Raw genomic sequence first — 22,439 nt, forward strand, 5'->3', positions numbered from 1 at the left:
TCATATTTAATGTCACGTTGTAGTTACTGTATTTTGTAACAAAAAAAATCACGCGAGATTTTAGGCATTGGCCACGATCATTGCGGAAGTGCTTTGCCTCATTAGGAAATGAAACGCCTGTCAAAGCACAACCAGTCAAATTAAATAATCGATTAGGTGTTTTTTTTTGCTTATTTCTGGAAATATGAGTTTTGTTTTTTTTTGTGACGACCACAATGGTTCATCTTCAATATTACATTAAAGTTCAATATTTTATTTGAAAAATAAATCACGCGAGATTTCAGACATCTGTCGTGTTAATTGTGGAAGTGCTTTGCGTTAACAGGAAAATAAACGCCAGCCAAAGCACAGCCCGTCAAATTAAATAATCGATTAAGTATTTCGTTATTTGCTTATTTCTGGAAATATGAGTTTTGTTTTTGTTTGGTGACTACGTGGATGGCTCATCAACATGACAATATCCATTGGTTACAAAATTTTGTTACAAAAATTAATCACGCGAGATTTTAGACATCGGCCATGTTGATTTTGGAAGTGATTGATAGTACATACTATACATTTTTGTTGTTTTATTTTGTGTGTTTAATGTCTTTGGAGGGGGGAGTGGAGCGAAGGGGAGGTGTAAGGGGTGGAACGTGTAGCGGCAGTTGTCGGAGCCAAGCACAAGAGCGAGCAAGTGAGCACGAAGCAGAGAAGCGAAAAGCCCACTCGCGTTGTGGTGCCACCGGGGTCGATCTCTTCTTCGCTGTCGGATTGTGGTGACCAAAGCGCTTCCTTCCCCGTTTCCAAGTGGCTTATTTTTGCCCGACGACAGCAGCTCGACGTCGAGGTAAGAGAAAGTTCGCTTTTAAATAAAGAAATGAAGAAGAAAAAAAAAGGTACAAGTCGCCTCTCCCGCCCTCTTCCCCGGCTTCCAACTTGCAGTTTCGGGAGGGGCCAGTGCGATTAAATGTCCACATTCCTGGCGTGGCGTGGATAAGTTTGTAAGTGGTTGTTGTGGAGAGTGGGTGCAGGCGACGTGACGCGACGCGACGCTTCCACGACACTGTCACGCCGAGCTAAGAGGGTCGATATTCGGTTCAGCCTCTTCGGAACTGCTTCTTGTTTGGATTGGATTTGCCTTTATTAGTCAAGTTTATTAGTTTGGGCTTTTATCGTTGATTTGAATGGGGGGGGGGGGGTTATGAAGTTGTACAATCGATGAAACTGTTTCTTCAGTTGTTTGAAGGTGTCGGATGTTTCGCTCCTCGACCGAAGAGCTTTGTCATCTGAAAAGCTTCGTCAGCTAACTAAAGTTGCGCTGGTACAAATGCTTTACTTGAGCACAAGTCGAGTGATCAATCTTAGAACATGCACTGTTTTTTTTCACTATGCTGGTCTGTGACTGTAAAGTGTCCTTGAGAGCTTTGAAAGGTGCTTGGAAAAAAAGTACAGTGATACCTTGGCTTGCGAACTTAATTGGTTCCCAGACAGAGTGTGTAATGTGAAAAGTGTGTATCCCCAAAATTAATTTCCCATTGGAAACCATTAAAATGGGAATAATCCGTTCCCAGGTCCTCATAAAAGATAATTTTCTACTTTCGAATTTTCTAAGCCTTAAAACTACACTAAATAGACCTTATTTTTTGTATAATAAATGTGCTATGGTATTGTAACTAAAGAAATAAACTGTACTGTATAATAAAGTCATTTTATTTCCCTTTGTGATGGTCGTTGATGGCTTGATGGAATGAAGTGGCCGGTTTTATCAGCATTGAACACTTGATGAGGAACGTAGCCTCAACGTAGACTTTCACCATCTTGAGGAATGATCCCTTGTAGGTGCTTTCTCTGCCATAATTTTATCTGGTTCCTCATCAATTGTGTTCTGTTTAGCTGGTTTGATAGCTTTTTGCATCAAGAGTACAGATGGCTTGTGCGGGTTGTTTGTGGAGCCTGATTGATGGGATATTTTAACCTTGCAGTCTACACTCTGCCTTTGAACTATCAAAGTTCAAACTCATTGTCGTCTGCCTGTCTCTTTAATGTTTAAACCACCCCCCTCACTTCTGCGTTCTTGACCAATCATGTGGCTTTAACTGAAGACTGGGGGTGGGGAATAGCGGACAAAAACAGTCGGCTGCCATTTTGTTGTTTGAACAGGCTTGTTCGCGAATGACACATCACTCATTGTGGCGCTCCGTGTGTATCCTAAAAAATAGTTTGTATGCCAAGGTAAAATTTTCATAAATTTACCGTTCGTAAACCAAAAAGTTCGTAAACCAGGGTGTTCATAAACCGAGGTATCACTGTACTTTGAAGGTGTCGGAATGTTTCACTCGTTGTCCGAAGAGCTTTGTCATCTGAAGAGCTTCGTCAGCTAACTAAAGTTGTGCTGGTACAAAGGCTTAACTTGAGCACAAGTCGAGTGATAATTCGCCTTGGGTGGCCAGGCAGAGGCCCGGGGGACACTAAGGGGTCTTTGGCAGAGCAGGTCTCTTTACAGTCAGATGATAAGTTTTTCTGTGGGTGAGCAGCGGTAGCCACACGCGCCAGCGTTCACTCAACCTGGAAAAACTCAGATAGAACGTTAGCTAGCTGGCTAATGGATAACAAATTGATAGGTAGCGAGATATATCGCTAATAGATAGCATATAGATAGCAAATAGATAGCTAGTTAGGTAGCCAGCTAGTTAGCAAATAGATACCAAATAGATATATTGCAAGGTAGCCAGCTAGACAGTGAGATTAGCTAGCAAATAGATACCAAATAGATAGCCAGCCCGAGAGCTAGCCAGCTCGCTAATAGATAGCAAATAGATAGAAAGTTAAGAGGAAAGCAACGCTGCTGGAAAGGCAGCCACTCTCGCGGCGCCACCTTGAAGTCAAAACAACAAATATGACAAAACAAAGACACAGAGAGTCCTTCATTCTTCAGCACTTGCTGTACCCCCATTGTGAAATGAAGCAGTTCTAGCTGAAAGAGGAAAGGATCAAAGCATCCTTTTCAGCAGTGGATCAGGGACGTCACATTGATAACTTTCCTGCCTCCCTGCCTGCCAGCCTAGCTAGCGCATGTGGCTTTGTTGTTGTATTGCCTCTGTTCCTGTCAGTCAGTCCTCTAACCCCCCGACCTCTCAGCACCCAGTGGCTGAATGCCAATCTCTGGGTAGGGCACCCCAACCGTTTCAAGCTCAGATAACTCCAGACTCTTATAGGAATTAACTCTTTTTTTCCCCATAACCCAGTGCACCCCAATTTCACCCAAAAAAAAAAGAAATGGCACAAAATAAAGCTTAGTTCAATCACCGCCGAGTGGTAGTGTAACTAAATTCAAACAATACAGGACCTAAAATTGAACCTTGAGGCACACCGCCAAGCAAAATGAATCACCTATTGAAATAATAATAGGGGAACCTTGAGAGTTTTGAAAGGCGCTTAGAAATGAAATGGATTATTATGATGATTATTATCATTATTTGCTATATATTAGCTATCTGGCTAGCTATTTGCTACCTAGCTAGCTATCTATTCTCTTTGTAATTGACCAGCTATCTAGCTCGGTATCTCTTGGCTATATAATAGCTTGGCTATATAATAAAGCACTAACAATTATTATTATCAGAACAAAAAGGTCCAAAGTAGCAAACAAAACCATGCATACGCTAGCTATAATCTATCTAGTTAGCGATTGAGCTGGCTATCTATTAGCTAACTAGCTAGCTTTTTATCTATTTGAGTTATTCTAGCTCGCTTTCTATCTATTTGAGTTATTCCGCGTTGAGTGAACGCTGGCGCGTGTGGCTGCCACTGCTCACCCACAGAAAAAAACGTATCCTGTGACCGTAAAGTGACCTTGAGAGTTTTGTAAGGCACTTAGAAATGAAATATATTCTTCCTATTATTATTATTATTATTATTATAATGGAATTAAATGAAGTTAAATGTAAAGAACGTTTGGCTAGCTATTTCGTAACTTGTTTCCAGGGGACGCCTGAACATTTTCCCTGCGCCGTTACGGTAGCATCTTTAAATATAGCATCTGACGCCATGTAAATCCGATCCCGACGAGCAGCTTTCAGGACAGCCCCCTTACTTTTTCCACTCTGGATCGACGACACACAATCATGACATCACGTTAAACGGACACCGCGTCGCGCTACTCCAGTTGCTATATTTATTCTCCGACAAGTCTTACGTTAATTTTTTTACGGAGCTGGCGGGCTACGTTTCCTTCAAGGTGCTTTTTTATTTTTTTGTCGTGACACTTGTTTACAAATAAGGTCCGAATATCGGGCGAGGCTTCCTCGGGGGGGGGGTCAATTGTCACCTGTAAAATTCGTAATACAGTGATACCTTGGCTTACGAACTTAATTGGTTCCCAGACAGTGTGTCAGGCGAAAAGTGTGTATCCCAAACATTAATTTCCCATAGGAAACCATTAAAATGAGAATAATCCGTTCCCAGGTCCCCATAAAACATAATTTACAATAAATGTGCTCGGGTATTATAATTAAAGTAATAAACTGTACTGTATAATAAATTGTTGTTGTTTTATTTACCTTTGTGATGGTCGTTGATGTCTTGATGTGCTTTATTACAAGCAAACCCAAAACCCGAACATCCAATCCAATCAACTGAGGTCACTACAAATGCCTTGCTAACATGTTCCTGAGCCCATGTAGGAATATATCTTACAGAGTGATGCTAATTGTTTATTTTTTTTAATGCAGTGGCGTTCACAAGGCGAGAAATACATTTTGATTATATTTGCGTTTCCCATTTTGTGACACTGTTAGGCCTCACAAAACAAAAAATAGACAGATGAGCGACGCTTAGAGTCGCTTACACCTTCCTGTTCTTCTACCGACCGCCGATGGAATGACGCTAACGCACGCGACATGCTGTATTGAGTGTAAACATACTCTTAACGGTTGGGAGCCAAAAGCTGCACACAACACCAACAATGCCTTATATAGCACGCTTTCCTGCTTGAGTTCACAAAGAGAGCAAAACCAGATTGCCCGAAGGGCTTGGGGGAGGATGACAATGTGCAAAAGTGTGTCCTTTCCAGTGCCAGGGTTTTTGTCATTGTTGCTCAAATTCCAGGACACACAGAATATTGAGTTTTCCGACTACATAAACATTCAATGCAGCGTAAGAAAATTTAGACTTTCTACTTTCATCAAAAAAAAAAAAGTTCATTCCTAAGTTATACGGGTTTGGAGTTTTCTCAGCTTGAAATGGGGGCGGATGTACAAAATGCGATACAATCCATGCATATTGGTTTATATATATTTGTGTGAATGGATAGGTATCAAGAAGGAATCAAATTTGAGTCCACTGCCGATTTAATTTTTTTTTGTCCATCTTCCCAATACAATGATACCTCAGTTTATGAACTTAATTGGGTTGAGTGAACACTGGCACGTGTGCCTGCCGCTGCTCACCCACAGAAAAACTGATCCTGTGACTGTAAAGTGACCTTGAGAGTTTTGAAAGGCGCTTATAAATTAAATGTATTATTATTATTATTATTATTATTTGTTCCCAGAAAGTGTGTGTAAGGCGAAAAGTTCGTCTACCAAAAATTTATTTCCCATAAGAAACCATTGAAATAAGAATAATCCGTTCCCAGGTCCACATAAAACATAATTTTCTACAAAGCCTTAAAACTACACAAAATACACATTATTTTATGTATAATAAATGTGCTATTGAAATTATAATTCACATTAGTCTGTGATTCAGATATTTTTAGGCCAGCAGAGAAGGCCTTGCAGTCCTTGACGGCCCAACACTGGTGAGTTTCGGACTGTTGATTTGCGCTACGGAAGTCAGTTCGCATCGATCGGCGCTGTGGATCCATTAAGATGACACTCTGTTGACTTATCATAGCTCTTTAAGTTACATTCCGTATTGATTGATGTTTTTCCTTTTTTTGTGCTTCCGATTGTCCTTGATAAAAGCATTAGGATGTCTCACTGCTTTTTTTTGGGGGGGATTGGATGTAATAATAATAATAATAATAATAATACATTTCATTTATAAGCGCCTTTCAAAACTCTCAGTCACTTTACAGTCACAGGATACGTTTTTCTGTGGGTGAGCAGCGGCAGCCACACGCGCCAGCGTTCACTCAACTCGGAAGTAACTCAAATAGATAGAAAGCTCGCTAGCTAGGCAATCAATAGCTAGTAGCTAGCCAGCTAGATTGCTAGCCAGCTACCTTTATTCGTCTCGCAGTGGAGAAATTTACATTTCAGAGCAGCAAAGTTATGAAAGTAGAAAAACAAAATACGGGAGCTGCTGGAAAGGCAGACACTCTCGCGGCGCCATTTTGAAGTCAAAAGAACAAAAAAAATCTAAATAACAAATAAAATAAAAATCGGAAAATCAAAACTCGCAAAATCAAAAATCGGACAATCGGGAAAAAAAAAACAACAAAAATCAAAAGTCAAAAATCAAAATCAAAAAGTAAAATCAAAAAAATCAAAAAGTAAAAATAAAATGTTAAAATGAAAAATAAAAAATAAAAATAAAAGTAAAACGTAAGAAGTAAAACGTAAAACATAAATAATAAAACGGAAAAACTAAAACGTGAAAAAAATAAAACAAAACAAAAAATAAAATAAAAATAAATTAAATGTAATTACATTTTGAGAGTTTTGAAAGGCGCTGATAAATGAAATGTATTATTAAATTAAATTAAATTTAATTTAAAAAAATCCAAGTGAATTAAATTTAAAAAATAAATAAAAAAAATAACATAACAAATAAAAACAAAAATAAAAAATGTTCCAGTGTTCAGCGAGTTTTGCGTTCTATACGCTCTTCACGTCCTACTGTGAGCTTAGCGCAGCGTCGTGGTTTGAATCAATTAAGCCGGAGAAAGAGTGATACTTTACTACGCTAGTAACGAAAAAAAAAGGTCTGCCCTTGAAATCCCCGGCGGGGGGAGACGAGGTCAAAGGAGATCAATTACTGAGTGGTCGTCTGGAACATGTGTTCTCATCTCATTCCTCCCTCTTAAAAGCTGAACCCCTCACCCCCCGCAACAAGATGGCCGTAAGACCTGGCAGCTGCCAAAAGTTTCCCCCCCAAACATTTTTGGTGCGCTATATCCATTGATACTTAGTCGTTTTCGCTCATTGTTTGTCATTGGTACTTTCTTTCCAAGAAAATTCAGTAAGCCAAGACGTGTTTTGCATGTAAATGCCCTAATCCGTTCCAAGCCCCTCCAAAATTCAGACATAAATGTTTCATAAAGCATAAAAAAAACACATCAAAATAGGTAACAAACATAATTACATTATCGTGCCATAAATGATGTAGTTGCGGATTTGGTCGAGGTCACTCTTAGCCAATGGGATGCTAGGATGATGCTCAGTAATATCCAATGGCAGAGCAGATGGAAGTATGTTGCGTTTAGGCTGTCTTTTTACCTTTCATATCTTCAAATTTCTTTTGTAAACAGAGGAAATAGTTTCATAATAAAATTAATAATAATAATCGTAACAATAATAATAATAATAAACCATAATAATCTTAATCAACCTACCGTGTAGACTTTAGGAATGTGGGTGGCAGGCGGAATACCCAGAGAAAAGCCACACATGCATGGGGAGAACAATATCATAAGCAAGCACGTTAACTTAGGTCAATGTGCTTCTTATTTAAAATATATAATAAGAATAATATTAATGATACCATTAATAATATCAATAATATAATAATAATAATAATAATGACAATAATAAGAATGATGATAATAATAATAATAATAATAATAATAATAATAATAATATTAATAATGATACTTTCATGGTTTTGCCGTTTGGCTAAACCACAATTCGCCGCAAAATCGATTCAAAAGGCGAATGAAAAGCGGCGTCACAAAATGTCATTCTTAAGTCCGCTTTGCTCAAAATTTCGTCAACAACTTTGCACAAATCTGATTTGGATTCATAAACGTTAACCAATTTGTTGATCAAAATTGACATCGCTCGTATTGGAACGGCAAAACAGAGAAAGGCGGCCATTTATTTTTTGTCCAAGCTGCTAGCTTAAAACTAGCTAAGTAGATAAAAGTGTGACTATTTTCTCGACTGTTCATCCACTACCAGGAATTAATTCTAGAGTGTCCAATTTATTCATGGTGGACTAGTTTTCGTCATTCCCTTTCTATAAGTGCAGATGTGGTTTGTTATCAAGGATACTTTTGCTATCATGGGACCCAAAAAGTCACATATTGTCACATTGTGACCCGATTTATCGCCCATTGCTGTGTTTCAACATGACGGGAGCCATTTTGTTTTTACCCCTCGAGGTTTCCAACCAGTTGAAGCTTCAGCTGTTTGCCCTTTGACCCACCCATGGTCTCCACTGTCGAGAAAGGGACTTTGAAATGACTCGACGTCGGAATCTTTTGCGACGTTTTTTTACGACATGTAACCCAAAGCGACCCAAACGAGCTTCTTTTGTGTTGTTTTGTGTCGCCGCGGTCGCAAGACGAGAGACTTGTTGTGACTCCAGTGTCGCTGGACCTGGTTCATCGCAAGCTTTCTGCCATGTTTTTTCAGCTGTGTTTACATGCCACCACTGTGGAACTGGAAGGGTGGCGTGCAATACCTTCTTCCCATCCCGGACATTTGTCCTTTATTTATTTATTTTTTTGGTTCCATAATTTCATATTTTACCCCACAACAGCTGTGACACATATTGTTCATGTCGAAAAAGGTGTCATATGTACCTCGCTTCGTATTTAGCCTGGTTATTGAGTAAAAAATAAAATAAAAATAAGAATAATCCACGGTCGGTTATTATTTAAACATTGGAAACTGGCTTTGAATTTATTTATTTATTTTATTCGTGCATTTATTTATTTATTAGAACTGTTTCATTTCACAAAGAGGGTACAGCAAGTTGAAGAATGATGTTCTCTGTGTCTTTGTTTTGTCATATTATTTCATATTATTTGTTATTTAGTTTTTTTTTGTTCTTTTGACTGACGGCGCCGCGAGAGTGGCTGCCTTTCCATTGTATTTTTGTTTTTCTATTTATTCCTTTCATCACTTTGCTGCTGTGAAATGTATTTCTCCACTGTGAGACTATAAAGGCATTATTTTTATTTATTAATTTATTTATTAATTTATTTATTTATTTTAGGTTATTTGTTTATTTATCTTGTATCAATTGTTGTTCCTTTATTTGTTTATTTATTTATTATCTTTTTTTATATATTCCACATTTATGTTTGTTTGTTTATCTATTTATCTAATATATATTTATTTTTATTTATTTATCCATTTGTTTATTTACTATAGTATTTATTTGGTTATCTATTTATCTAGTGTCTATTTTTTGTTCATTTATTTGTTTATTTATTTATTACCATTTTTATTTGTATATTTGTTTATCTACTTATCTTTTGTTAATTTGTTCTTCTTTTTTAATATATTTGTTTGCTTATCTAATATCTATTTATTTTTGTATTTATCGGTTTGTTTATTATATTATTTATTCATTTATCTAGTGTCTATTTATTTTTTGTTGATTTATTTATTATATATATTTTTTAATTTTTTGTTTGTTTATCTATTTATATAGTATATATTTATTTTTTTATTTATCCATTTGTTTATTTATCTTGTGTCTATTTTTGTTCGTTTATTTGTTTATTTATTATCATTTTTATATATTTTATATTGATATATTTGTTTGTTTATCTATTTATCTAGTATATATATATATTTGTATTTATTATATATATATTTATTATCTATTTATCTAGTGTCTATTTTTTCATTGATTTTATTTATTTATTACCATTTTTATTTATATATTTGTTTGTTTATCTATTTATCTAGTGTCTATTTTTTGTTCATTTATTTATCATTTTTATTTATATCTTTGTTTTTTTATCTACTTATCTTTTGTTTATTCATTTATTGTTTTTTTAATATATTAATATATTATTTTTATATATATTTAAATTATATTTTGGTTTATTTATTATTTTATTAGTTTATTTGTTTAGCAATGTATTTAGTATTTATTTGTTTATTCATATGTTTATTGATTTATTATATATTTTGTATATGTATTTATATTATTTTTTTCTAACGCATTTGTCAAAGCTGTCATCGCGAAGCAAAGCAGGAAGGAGGCCAACGGGGGGGGGGGGGTGGTTCAGCATCGAATAGCATAGCAGCCTCACTCATTAATGATGAATATGAAATTGGGGCCGCCACGAGCGGCGCTAATCCCTCATCTGTGTTGTTGATCCATAAGAGTCGATCGACTCATTGGCTCTGTAGTCTCGCTCGCTATTGATCCCATTGCAAATTTGTAATCCGTATGCGGGAAATGCATTTGGTCCCATGCTTGGTCAGGAACATTTTTAGTTTATTTTTTAAACATCCCAAATTCCAAATTTTAAGTCAACAAATGACGCTCCCCATTTTTGGCTCCGTTTTTACATCAGACATGATTGAATGAACCAAAACTGTCTGAAGCTTCAGCTAAATCAACCGGGGGTCGGGGAGGGGATAAGAAGAATTTTAATGAGCTTAACGAATTACCAAACTCTATAAATAACCACAACGTTAGCATTTAGTTTTGATCTTGAAGGCGACAGTTGCGGAGCGACGTTTCCAAAGATCTTACTGCGCGGATTCGAATAAACTCAGAGTCAGAATTAGCCACCGAGCTGAATACAAAGAGAGCTAGTTAGCTCGCTCGCTCGCTAGTTAGCTCAATAATTAGCTAGCTTGCTCGCTAGCTAGCTCAATCGTTAGGTAGCTTGAATAGAAAGAAAGCTAGTTGGCTCACTAGCTAGCTCCATCAGTAGTTAACTCAATCGCTAGATAGCTAGCTCTCTCGCTATGTAGCTCACTCGCTTGCTAGCTCAATCGTTAGCTAGCTTCCTCTCTATGTAGCTTGCTAGCTAGCTCAATCATTAGCTAGCTTGAATATAAAGAGAGCTAGTTAGTTTGCTAGCTATCTAGTTAGCTCAATCACTAGCTAGCTCCATCGCAAGATAGCTTGATCGCTAGCTCAATCGTTAGTTAGCTTTCTCGCTAGCTAGCTCAATCATTAGCTAGCTTAAATATAAAGCAAGCTAGTTAGCTTGCTAGCTCGCTCGCTCGCTAGGTAACTTGATCGCTAGCAAGCTCAATCATTAGCTAGCGTGAATAGAAAGAGAGCAAGTTGGCTCGCCAGCTAGCTCGCTCGCTAGTTAACTCGATCACTAGCTAGCTTGATCATTAGCTAGCTTGATCACTAGCTAGATTTCTCACTAGCTAGCTCGATAATTAGCTAGCTCGATTGCTAGCTATCTCGATTGCTATGGAATTTCACAAGTTTGATTTGTAAATTTAAAATTACTCTGAGCGGATTTGTCTAAAATCTGAATCGAAATTAGCCACCGGGCTGAATAGAAGAAGAGCTAGTTATCTCACTAGCCAGCTCGCTCGCTAGTTAGTGCAATCGCTAGCTTGCTCAATCATTAGCTAGGTTGCACGCTAGATAGCTAGCTCGCTCAATCGTTAGCTAGCTTGATTAGTTGGCTAGTTGGCTCACTAGCTAGCTCGATCACTCGTTAACTCGATTGCTAGCTAGCTCAATCGCTAGCTATTTTATTTTTATTATTATTATTAATGACAAAAACCCTGGCACCGGAGTGGACCCATTTTTTGCACATGGTCTGGCAGTGAATGAGTTAAAGGCACTGCTCTCGAATATCCGCCCAGCGAGCGAGCGAGCGAGCGGCTGTTGAGTGACGGGGATTTGCTTTTAAATTGCAAGGCCTAATGCGGCGTGTCACCACGGTTAATATTTAATGGGACAAAATAGCAATTTGAAATATTCCGTTGAAGAGCACAGCGGCGAGTGCTCTTGTGGCGTTAAAAAATAATAATAATTTCAGCCTCCTCCCCCAAAATATGCCTTGTCAATCATAAACGAGTAATTTAAAGTCCGAAACCAATCTCGCGTGACACGCTGTTGTTAAAGTGCTATATCACTCAATAGCTAGCTACCTAGCTATTTGCTATCTATTAGCTGGCTATCTAGCTATATGAATATTTAGCTGACTGGCTTTATAGGTAGCTGACTATCTATTAGCTATTTATTAGTGCGCTAGCTAGCTTTCTATCTATTTGAGTTACTTCCGGGTTGAGTGAACGCCGGCGCGTGTGGCTGCCGCTACTCACCCACAGAAAAACTGTGAGTGTAAATAATTGACCTTGAGAGATTTGATACCTGGCTAGCTATCTAGCTAGCTATGTATTAGCTGGCTAGCTGTCTATTGGCTATCTATCTGGCTGGCTGGCTATCTATTAGCTATCAGGCTGGCTAGTTTTTAGCTATCTCGCTGGCTGGCTATGTATTAGCTATCTAGCTAGTTATCTGTTGGCTATCTATTAGCTAGCTTGCTCAATTTCTATCTATTTAAGTTGCTTCCGGGTTGAGTGAACGCCGGCGCGCGTGGCTGTTGCTGCTCACCCACAGAAAAATTTCTCCTGTGACCTTGAGAGTTTTGAAAGACGCTTAGAAATGAAATGTATTATAATTATTTCTCATCCTCATTTCCGACATACTCGTTCAATCCGATCAAAATCGTTTTTGTTTTACACCGGACAAGCTTGGCCTTTCCCCTCACTTTTGCATTCCATTTTGAAACGCAGATGCGCAATCAACTCTGAAACAGTCAAAACATCGCGAGTGATTCTGCGAAAAAAGTGGAACAGAGTCAGACAGACAAAGCCGAGCTCGCAAAAAGGAACTCTTCACAGAAGGGCCTCTCGGTGTCATGGCGCTAATGAGACATTCAGTAGCTATCGTAGCTGAGCAGCTGTCACCCTCTTGTCGACGGAAGAGACAAAAGACGGGGGGGGGGACAGCAGAGTCACTTTCTGTCTTGTTTCAAACAAAAATGTCCTCTTTTGGGACTGATGAAAAGGCGCCAGAGAACTGAAAAGTCCATAGCAAATAGCTAGCTAGCTAGCTATTTTCTTCCAATGGATGGCGCCGCATGATGGCCGATGGCGGCCGATGGCGGCTGTCTTTCCAGCACATCTTCTTTCCTCTTCTTTTCATAACTTTGCTGCTAGTGTTACTTCCGGATAGAGTGAACGCTACCGCAAATGGCTGCCGCGGCTCACCCACACACAAAAAAAGTCCAGTGACTGTAAAGTGTCCTTGAGAGTTTTGAAATGCGCTTAGAAATTAAATGTATATAATAATAATAATAATACATTTCATTTATAAGCGCCTTTCAAAACTCTCAAAGTCACTTTACAGTCACAGGATCAGTTTTTTTGTGGGTGAGCAGCGGCAGCCACATGCACCAGCGTTCACTCAACCCGTAATAACTCAAATAGATAGAAAGTTAGCTAGCTAGCTAATAGATAGCTCATTGATAGCTAGCGAGCTAGTTAGATAGCTAATAGATAGCAAATAGACAGATAGCTAGGTAGCCAGCTAAATAGCTAGCTGGGTAGCTATCTTTGCCCATATTTTTTTTTTCTCGCCGTTAAATTCAACCATATCCCATATCACGAACTTAGCGACAAATCTCCGAAATACTTGTCCAGGATGTTGAATTTGTTTTCTCCCGTCTTTTTGTCGCTCGCAGGTTCCAGCGGTCGTCGCTTCGCCAAACGGGACTCGATGGCTGCCGTCGTCGCTGCCTATCGGTACACCACAATGTGAGTTTGATATCAAATCCGTTGGATGTGTGGACGAACCCGGATTATTTTCTGCTTTGTTTATTTAAATAGGCCTTATTACTTTGTACAGTCTATAATAATAATAATAATGTAATTACAGTAAAGTCTCGTTATATCGATATTCTCGGGAGTCGGAAAAAATATCGATATAACCGGGACTATCGATATATCCGACCCTGTTTGCATGTAATTTTCTCCGCGCGTGCATAGAAATAGTATCGATATAACCGGGACTATCGATATATCCGATATCGATATAACGAGACTTTACTGTATATTAATCATCATAATCATATCCATAATAATCATAATAACCCCCACCACCACCCCCATTTCAAGGTCAGTGTTCAAAATGTCTCCCTCCCAAAATCAGTGTATACATGCAAAATCAAACTGAATGCAAGTTTACTTGCTTAGATCGTACAAAATGGCTGTGTTGTATCACAAAGCAGCTTTTGTAATCGAAATGAATGGAAGAGCCATTAATCCGTTCCAGAGTCTCAGAACTTTTTTATTTATTCTTTTTTTTTGTTTGTTTTTTGCTTGCAAGTCATAGGGAAGAAAAGGAATATTGAATTTACAAGTCGAGTCATTCGCATCTTAAAACTGCAAAAGATTCTCAATCCAGTTTTCATCCAAATGATACTTAAAAAAATTATGTAGAGTAAATGTTTTTTTGGGGGGAAACATTTTGAACAGTGTGTACATCCAAAATCCAACTGAATGCAAGTTTACTTGCTTAGATCGTACGAAATGGCTGTGTTGTATCACAAAGCACCTTTTGTAATTGAAATGAATGGAGGAGCCATTAATCCGTTCCAGAGTCTCAGTACTTTTTTATTTATTCTTTTTTTGTGTATGTTTTTTTGCTTGCAATTTATAGGGAAGAAAAAGAATATTGAACTTATAAGTTGAGTCATTCATATCTTAAAGCTTATTTTTATTTGTGTCGTTCTATTTCAAATCAATGGCAAGTAGCCTCATTGCGGAAATGAGAACAAATACTTGTTTTTTTTTTGAAGTTCCATCTTTAGATGTTGTACTTTCCCTTTACCATGGATTATACATCCACTGTCCAAATTCCTGCGTTTTTTTTTTTTTAAAGCTGTCTCACGCCAAAGTCTATAAAAAGATGTTTTGTTCCTTTCAAGCCTAAAATACACTTTTCTCTGTCGGGAACTCAAAACATGAAGCGCATCTATTGTTAGCGGCTGCACGTGGATTTTTCTGCTCAAGTCCCGGAACGTATAAATTATGCGTTTGTACTGGCGGTTTGATCACTCTGCCTCTTGTCGTTGAGTTTTATACACGTGGAGTAAAATTTCACAAGTCAACGCATTCAAATGACATAAAGCCCTCTAGTGGCCAGACAATATGGGGAAACGGGAGGCGACAAAAAAAAAAAAAAAAGGGAAACCTGAACCAAAGAGATTGACGTTTAAAGGACAACCGACACCATCGGACAAGTTTCGTCCATAATTTGTCAAATGACTTCTACTGAGCGCATTTTACAAAGATTCCACCGCATATATTTGAGCTATACTTTTAAGACTCGCGCTGAATATTCAGGAAGTCTTCGAGTGTGTGACGATTCCTGAAGTGACGTCACGGAGGGAACGCCCCTGACCGAGAAAGTGACACACAATGCATTTTGGGTACTTTGTTTGGTCTGAAAATTTCGTGTTGATGGCGAAATTAGAAGGAAAACACATAAATAATAATAATTAAAATGCAATGGTGAATCGTTGTGTGTTGCACCAAGACTACTATTTGATACTAGTTGACACAAATTCCCAGCAGACAAATCAGCCCATTTCCAACGGAGCTTGTGCGCCATCTTGTGCATTTTCTGGGACGCTGCATTGGAGTCCAGACGGCTGGAATTGATACGGAAGGACTTCTTTAATCGATGTCAAACATTTATGCTTTCCTCTTCAGAACTATTTGAATCATATTCATAACTGGATGAGTAGCAAGAAAGCATCTTCTCCGAATCTGAACTCTCTGAAGCCATTGTTTTGATTCAGGAGCAAGGCAGTGTGTGACCAATTGTGATGTCACGAAAGGGGGCGGGACTTTCTGAATCTGCCCAGTTCCGAGCTCATTTTGTGAAAGTTTTGGGACACTTTAAGTCATTGTTATTGGTGTTTTGCATTTGACTAAAAATATCAGCCTGCATGTTTTAGGTATTTTAGATGCTATAAAAAGTTTTTCTGATGTCAGTTAGGAAACAAAAAAAAATGCTGTCGGTTGTCCTTGAAAGAAATGAGACATGAAAGCCGGAAGCAACGCGCGAATAGCTTTCAAATACCAAATCAGATTCCAGCTCTCCACCAGCGGAGCTGCGTTCTTCCCCTGAGAAGGGTCACTTTGCTGAAGGAAGAGGCTCATTTTCCACCCACGGCACGTTGGAGTTGAGCAAGAGAAGGCCTGCACGCCCTCTTAAACCCCCGTCGGTATTATAGGAGGGCAATAACCACGGAGGCTGAAAGCTGCGGTGTGAGCAGCTGCTGAACGGGATTTGCGAGATTCTACTGGGATGGATCTGAGCAGAATAGATAAGAAATAGCAATAGAACCAATCCAAGCCTGGTTGACTGACAAAATATCTAGTAGTGTAATAATAATAATAATCATAATAATACATTACATTTTAAGCACCTTTCAAAGCTCTCAAGGAAACTTTACAGTCACAGACAAGGCTAGGTACTATAATAAATAAAATATAATCACAAATAGAATATATGACACAAATAGAATGTAAATTTCTCCACTGTGAGACTAATAAAGGCAAATCCAATCCAATATAATAAATAAATTATAATTATAAATAGAAACAAGAGAAAGAGCTACACAGAAAATGCAGTTTTAAATAGGTGGGTTTTGAGATGGGACTTGAAGGAAAAAAGTAGCTGGCTATTTATTAGCTATATGGCTATCTAGCTAGTTAGCTAACTGTCTTGCTGGCTATCTATTTGCTATTTATTGGCAATCTGTCTAGCTAGCTATGTAGCTGGCTATTTATTAGCTATATGGCTATCTAGCTAGTTAGCTAACTGGCTATCTATTAGCTAGCTTTCTATCTATTTGAGTTACTTCCGGGTTGAGTGAACGCTGGGGCATGTGGCTGCCGCTGCTCACCACGCGTGACTGTAAAGTGACTGAGAGTTTTGAAAGGCACTTGTATGTATTATTGTGTAATTATTGTGTATTATTAATGTATTATTATTATTATTATTATTACAGTAAAGTCTCATTATATCGATATTCTCGGGAGTCAGAAAAAGTATCGATATAACCGGACTATCGATATATTCGATCCTGCAGCATGTAAATTTTCTCCTTGCGTTCATAGAAATAGTATCGTAATAAGCAGTACTATCGATATAACCAATATCGATATAACGAGACTTTACTGTATTATTATTATTATTATTATTATAAAATGCACCCAGTTGCACCACCATCCCCCATTCCTCCCCACAAAAAAAAAAAAATCGCACAAAACAAAGCTAGCTTAATGACGTCCTTCTCGGGCAGGAACTGTCAGATGCTCAGGGCACTGAAAGGAGGAATGCTGCCGTGGTAACAAGCCGAGTTGGAAGCGCACGTGCTGAGCCAATGTTCTGTGCTTTCAAGTGATTTGTGACCAGGAAATTTTCAATGGCAAATTTATTCGAGACCTCCTAATGACACCGCTGAGTGCTAGCGTAACTAAATTCAAACAATACAGGACCTAAACTTGAACCTTGAGGCGCACCGCCAGACAAGATGAATTTCATATTAACTCATTCACTGCCAGACGATGTGCAAAAATGTGTCCACTCCAGTACCAGGGTTTTTGTCATTTTCACTCAAATTGCAGGAACCACAGAATATAGTGCCACTTAGCAGTTTTTTTGACAACGATACTAGTGCAGCGTGTTGTACCGGAAACAAATTCCTTGTGTGTTCTACATACTTGGCAATAAAGATGATTCTGATTCTTCTGATTCTGAATATCGAGTTTTAGGACGATATAAACATTCAATTCGGCATAAGGAAACCTTAGACTCTCTTCTGTCATCAGAAAAGAAGCGTTAATTCAGTGAGCATCTGACCGAGAAGGACATAATAGAGCAAGCTAGCTAGCTTTCTATGTTTGAGTTACTTCCGGGTGGAGTGAACGCTGGCGCGTGTGGCTGCCTCTGCTCACCCACAGAAAAACTCATCCTGTGACTATAAAGTCACCTTGAGAGTTTTGAAAGGCGCTGATAAATGAAATGTATTATTATTATTATTATTATTATTTAAAAAAAGAATAATAATTCACTTACGCCATTTTTGGTGTTAATTTTATTTTAGTGTAGTAATTGTGAGCCAAACATTGACCTTAACTTCAAATTGAAGCATCAAAAGCTGCTCTTAGAAGCGAATAGGAAGAACCGCACCTCACACAGGGTGTCACAATAACCCAAACAATACAACCCAAACAGACATAATCCTCTTGACCTTTGCCCCTTTTGTTGTTTTGATTTTGATCTGCGAGACACGCTGAGTTGCATGAAGTCCGAATGTTGTCCCCCAGGATAAAAATGAAGAAAGCTTGCCATCTATTGGAGATCATGCAGCACTACTTGTTTACATAGCTTTCTTCATCTCCACATGTTGTTTTATGACCCAGTTGGCTTTGAGCTAAATTTTTGGAAGCTAATTGAAATTGTCGTTACCTGAACCATTCCTTTTTCTTTGCTACAGGTCTGACATCCTCAGTCTTGACATTTAAACCGACTCCGTGATTGAACCCCTGTTGGTTCCTGTAGTCAACGTCCTCATGGAGGGGTTTGCAGTCCACTGACTGAAAGCAAAAAACCTTGCGGAACAGCGGCCATGTCGGCCTGCGGCGCCTTCACCGAGCATGTGTGGAAACCGGGCGAATGCAAGAACTGCTTCAAGCCAAAGAGTCTCCACTGTACCCGGAGCGGCGGGAACAAGCCTCGATCCGAGCTCGGACTTGCGACGTCTCAGCAACAGAACCCGGTTAATGCTGGGACCAGATCCAATTCGAACCTGGCCAATAGTTCCCACAGGGGGAATGCCCGTTCAGGACACTTTCGTCCGCCTGTAGCAAAGAAACCAACCATTGCCGTAAAACCCACTATGATGCTGCCATGCGTTTCCTTAAGTTCAGGTTCTAACGGCAATATGCAGCTTCCAACAAGCATCCCGGAACCGGGCAAAGCTTCCGCCTTTATGGTCTGGAATCGCAATGGGTTAAACTGTAAGAGGGCCAGCGGTACGAGCAACAACAACAACGAGGGCGAGGATAGCGTTGATGAAATTGAGGGCTATGAGCCACTTAGTCCCAGGACTCCGAGTGGAAATAATAATAACAGTGGCCTGACTGATGTCTTAAAAGAGATTGCTGGATTAGGTCCTGGTCCAAGCCTCACGCCTGTGTCTAAAGACTTATTTTGGGGACGGATCAGTAGCTCATACCAAAGGTCGTTAGAAAGAGGCCTTCCGGCCGCAAGCTGCTTGGCGTTGGGAAGTTGCATTAGTGGTGGAGGCGGGACGAGTCAAAAACGGGTGTCTCTGAGTGACAGCACCGAGATAATCAGTACCGAGGGCGGTCGCTTTTGCTACCCCGAATTTTCGAGTGAAGGGGAAGATGAGGAGGACGAAGAAGACGAAGAGTCTGATGAAGATGACCAGCACGAAAGCTGGGATGAAAGCGATGAAGAGTTGCTCGCGATGGAGATCCGTATGAAAGGTCAGCCACGATTTGCTAACTTCCGCGCCGCCACCTTGTCTCCGGTTCCCTTTGCTGCCGGCAAAAAATGGAATACGGTACCACTCCGCAATCGTTCTTTGCAGCGAATTTGTGCTGTGGATTACGATGATAGTTACGATGAAATTCTCAATGGGTACCCATCGATGGATTCCACCGGAGTTCTTCCGCATTACGGGCCTCACGATTGCCAAAGTAGTGGTTTCCTAACAACTTCAGAGTCTACAATTTCTCCGGGATCATCGTCTTCCCTACCAGAAGATTCTCAGACTACGTCAAGCAGTGAAAGCAGCGTGTCGTGTGCTCACCGGAATGGCTCGCGATCCCCGGCGCCTGTTAAATTCCCTCTTCCTTGTACATCTCCTGTGAAAAAAGAGCCCGCTCACAGAGCGCTGAGTCCAGTCAAGGTTATGGATACGCACAAGGCTGTTCTGGCGATCAGACTGGAGGATCAGGATCAGTCAACATCGATGCCACAGGCCCTTCCGGGTCAACCGGTGACAATCAGTTTTAGTCCCACAGAGGAGCAGGCCAAACCGTACCGCGTTGTCAATCTCGAAAAATCACTAATTTGTAAGCCTTACACGGTTGTCGATGTATCCGCTTGTATGACGGGCAAAAATGAACATTTAGCGGATCCTCCATCGAAACAGAAAAAGCCCTGCAGCCCAACAACGTTTTGTAGCACTTCCGTGGGTCAACCTCTGTCTCCGACATCGCCGACGTCTGGTGTTCGTTTGAATGCCTCGCGGAAGAAATTGGGGAGCATCCGTTACCAAGAAGTATGGACATCAAGCACAAGTCCTCGTCAAAAGATCCCCAAAGTTGATCTGGGGAACGGAGGAACCGCCGGCCAGTCGATACCTTCCGAACACTTGAGCCACAAATCGGCTCCCACTTCTCCGGTCACTGGGTTGTCGTCTTCCCGAACCGTCCCAGTGAAATCCCCAAATTTATCCGAGATTAAGTTTAACAGTTTCAACAATGCGGGCATGCCTCCTTTCCCCATCATTATCCGAGATGAACCGGCGTACGCCCGCAGCTCCAAAAATGCCGTCAAGGTACCGATAGTGATCAATCCGAGCGCTTATGACAACATAGCCGTGTACAAGAGCTTCTTGGGACTCCACGGCGAGTTAACGCAGGCGAAGGGGATCGCCAACCGAGTGACCAGCCATTCCTACGAAGAGATTGGCTCCTCCGAGAGCGTCCGGTCCACCTCGACAGACAAAACCCTATCCGGTGGAGGAACGTCGGATAGGGCGTCTTTGGAAGAAACAAAACCTCAGTCAGAAGCGACGCCAAAATCTCGCAGTGTACAACCCAGAACCACTACAGAACCCAGCGCTGTGACGAGCACTGCGTTGGCCTCACCAATCAGGGCTATCTCACCCACCGCGTTAACAAACTCCACTTCCGTTGTAGCGGAAAACTCGCTCAAAAGTAGTCCTCCTAGCGTGACGGTTACCCGTCACTTCAGTCGGGATAATCTTACAGACCAGTCTTCTTCTTCCGGATCAGGATTAAACCATCAAGTCGACGCCGGCGATGTACTCTCGCAGATTGTGGCCTCCATACAACCGCCCCGGTCTCCTCCGGAGTCTCCTTCTGCCCATGACAAAAGCTTCAGCACTGAGGAACTTTATGCCCTTCCGCCTGACGCCGTGAAGGAAACCCTGGCACGACCAAAGTCACTGTTTTCCTCAAATGACGCCGGCGTTTCCAAGCCCATAAAAGACACCCTCTCCAAAGTTTTGTCGAAATCCCAGAGCGCTTCCGCTGCCGTGCCCCTCTCCGCTAGCCGCTCAGAGCCTAATGCCCCTTTCCCCCCTCCCAGGTCTACGTCTTCCCCTTATCACGCTTCCAACATCCTCCAGAGGCATTTTAGCAATTGGACAAAGAGCTCAGCTTCCAGTTCTCCTTTACGCTCCGGTGAAGGCGAAACACGTCCTAACGGAGAAGGGAAGCGCAATCAACCGGAGAGCTCCAAACCCAAACGGTGGATCTCGTTTAAGAGTTTTTTCCGGCGGCGGAAAGATGAGGACGAGCAGCGAGACAAAGCGGAGAAAGAAAAGGAAAAGGGAAAACTCGTCGGGTTGGACGGAACGGTCATTCACATGCTTCCGCCGCCTCCGGTTCAGCAACGGCTTTGGTTCTCGGAGGCGAAACCTGAGAATCCGTCCCAGAAACCCACCATTGTTTTTACCTACAAAATGGAAAGTAGTAGCGACGGAAGCCCAGAAGGAGAATTACGAGTAGAAGAGTGTAAGGAGACTGCATTACTGACACCTTGCGACAGTGACGAGTCCAGATCTTTGACCCCAGGGCGACAGCATCCAGCGTCGGAGTTCACTGAAGTTGCCCCTGTCAACGACATAAGGTATTTCTCGAAGAACCGTAACCATTTTTGGTACTACCAACACCCAAAATGTTTTACGTTGCAAAAATTGCTTTTCGCAGATTATCGGGTTAACTCTAACAGTTGGCCGCTTTGCTTTCAAATACAGTGATACCTCAGTTTACGAACACTTTAGCTCACAAACTTTTCGCATCACGAATCGACCGTGTTGTTTGGTTCGTCCGCCGAAAACTACTTCGTTAGCCAAGACTATATTCTCGCCAATTTAATGTTTGTGAGCTAAAACGTTCGCGAGCTGAGGTATCACTGCACAATTTCCATAACCGACGCCTTACTCGGACTTTGTTAGCGTGCCCTGTCAATCGGTCACACATTCAGGTCATTTTACGGCGGCTTTGTAATAAACTGCCGCTCTCAGTGGTTAACGTCGCTATCATTTTGTTGCCTGTTTTTTTTTTCTTCCTTCCACTGACTGAGGCCGTTCATAATAATAATAATAATAATAAATAATAATAATAATACATTTCATTTATAAGCGCCTTTCAAAACTCTCAAGGTCACTTTACAGTCACAGGATATTTCTTTTTCTGTGGGTGAGC

At 40.4% G+C, this 22,439-nt stretch overlaps 1 protein-coding gene across 3 annotated transcripts in view; it reads left to right on the forward strand.

Moving 5' to 3' along the window:
* Positions 1 to 657: 657 nt before the first annotated feature.
* Positions 658 to 22,439, forward strand: part of peak1 (pseudopodium-enriched atypical kinase 1) — a 33,760-nt gene continuing 11,978 nt past the window's right edge. The window contains exons 1-3 of one of the 3 annotated variants that reach the window (XM_088995817.1): positions 658 to 829; positions 13,619 to 13,691; positions 18,449 to 21,861. In XM_088995817.1, coding sequence (XP_088851943.1) covers positions 18,581 to 21,861 — 3,281 coding nt within the window. In that variant the 5' untranslated portion in view covers positions 658 to 829; positions 13,619 to 13,691; positions 18,449 to 18,580. Of the gene's footprint in view, positions 830 to 13,610; positions 13,692 to 18,448; positions 21,862 to 22,439 lie in introns of those variants that run through there. The other 2 variants (XM_088995819.1, XM_088995818.1) reach the window with 2 other exon arrangements.

Source organism: Hippocampus bargibanti, linkage group LG05 (genome assembly GCF_051943395.1).
Source record: "Hippocampus bargibanti isolate YZ-2025 linkage group LG05, ASM5194339v1, whole genome shotgun sequence".
In the NCBI taxonomy this organism is placed as follows: domain Eukaryota; kingdom Metazoa; phylum Chordata; class Actinopteri; order Syngnathiformes; family Syngnathidae; genus Hippocampus; species Hippocampus bargibanti.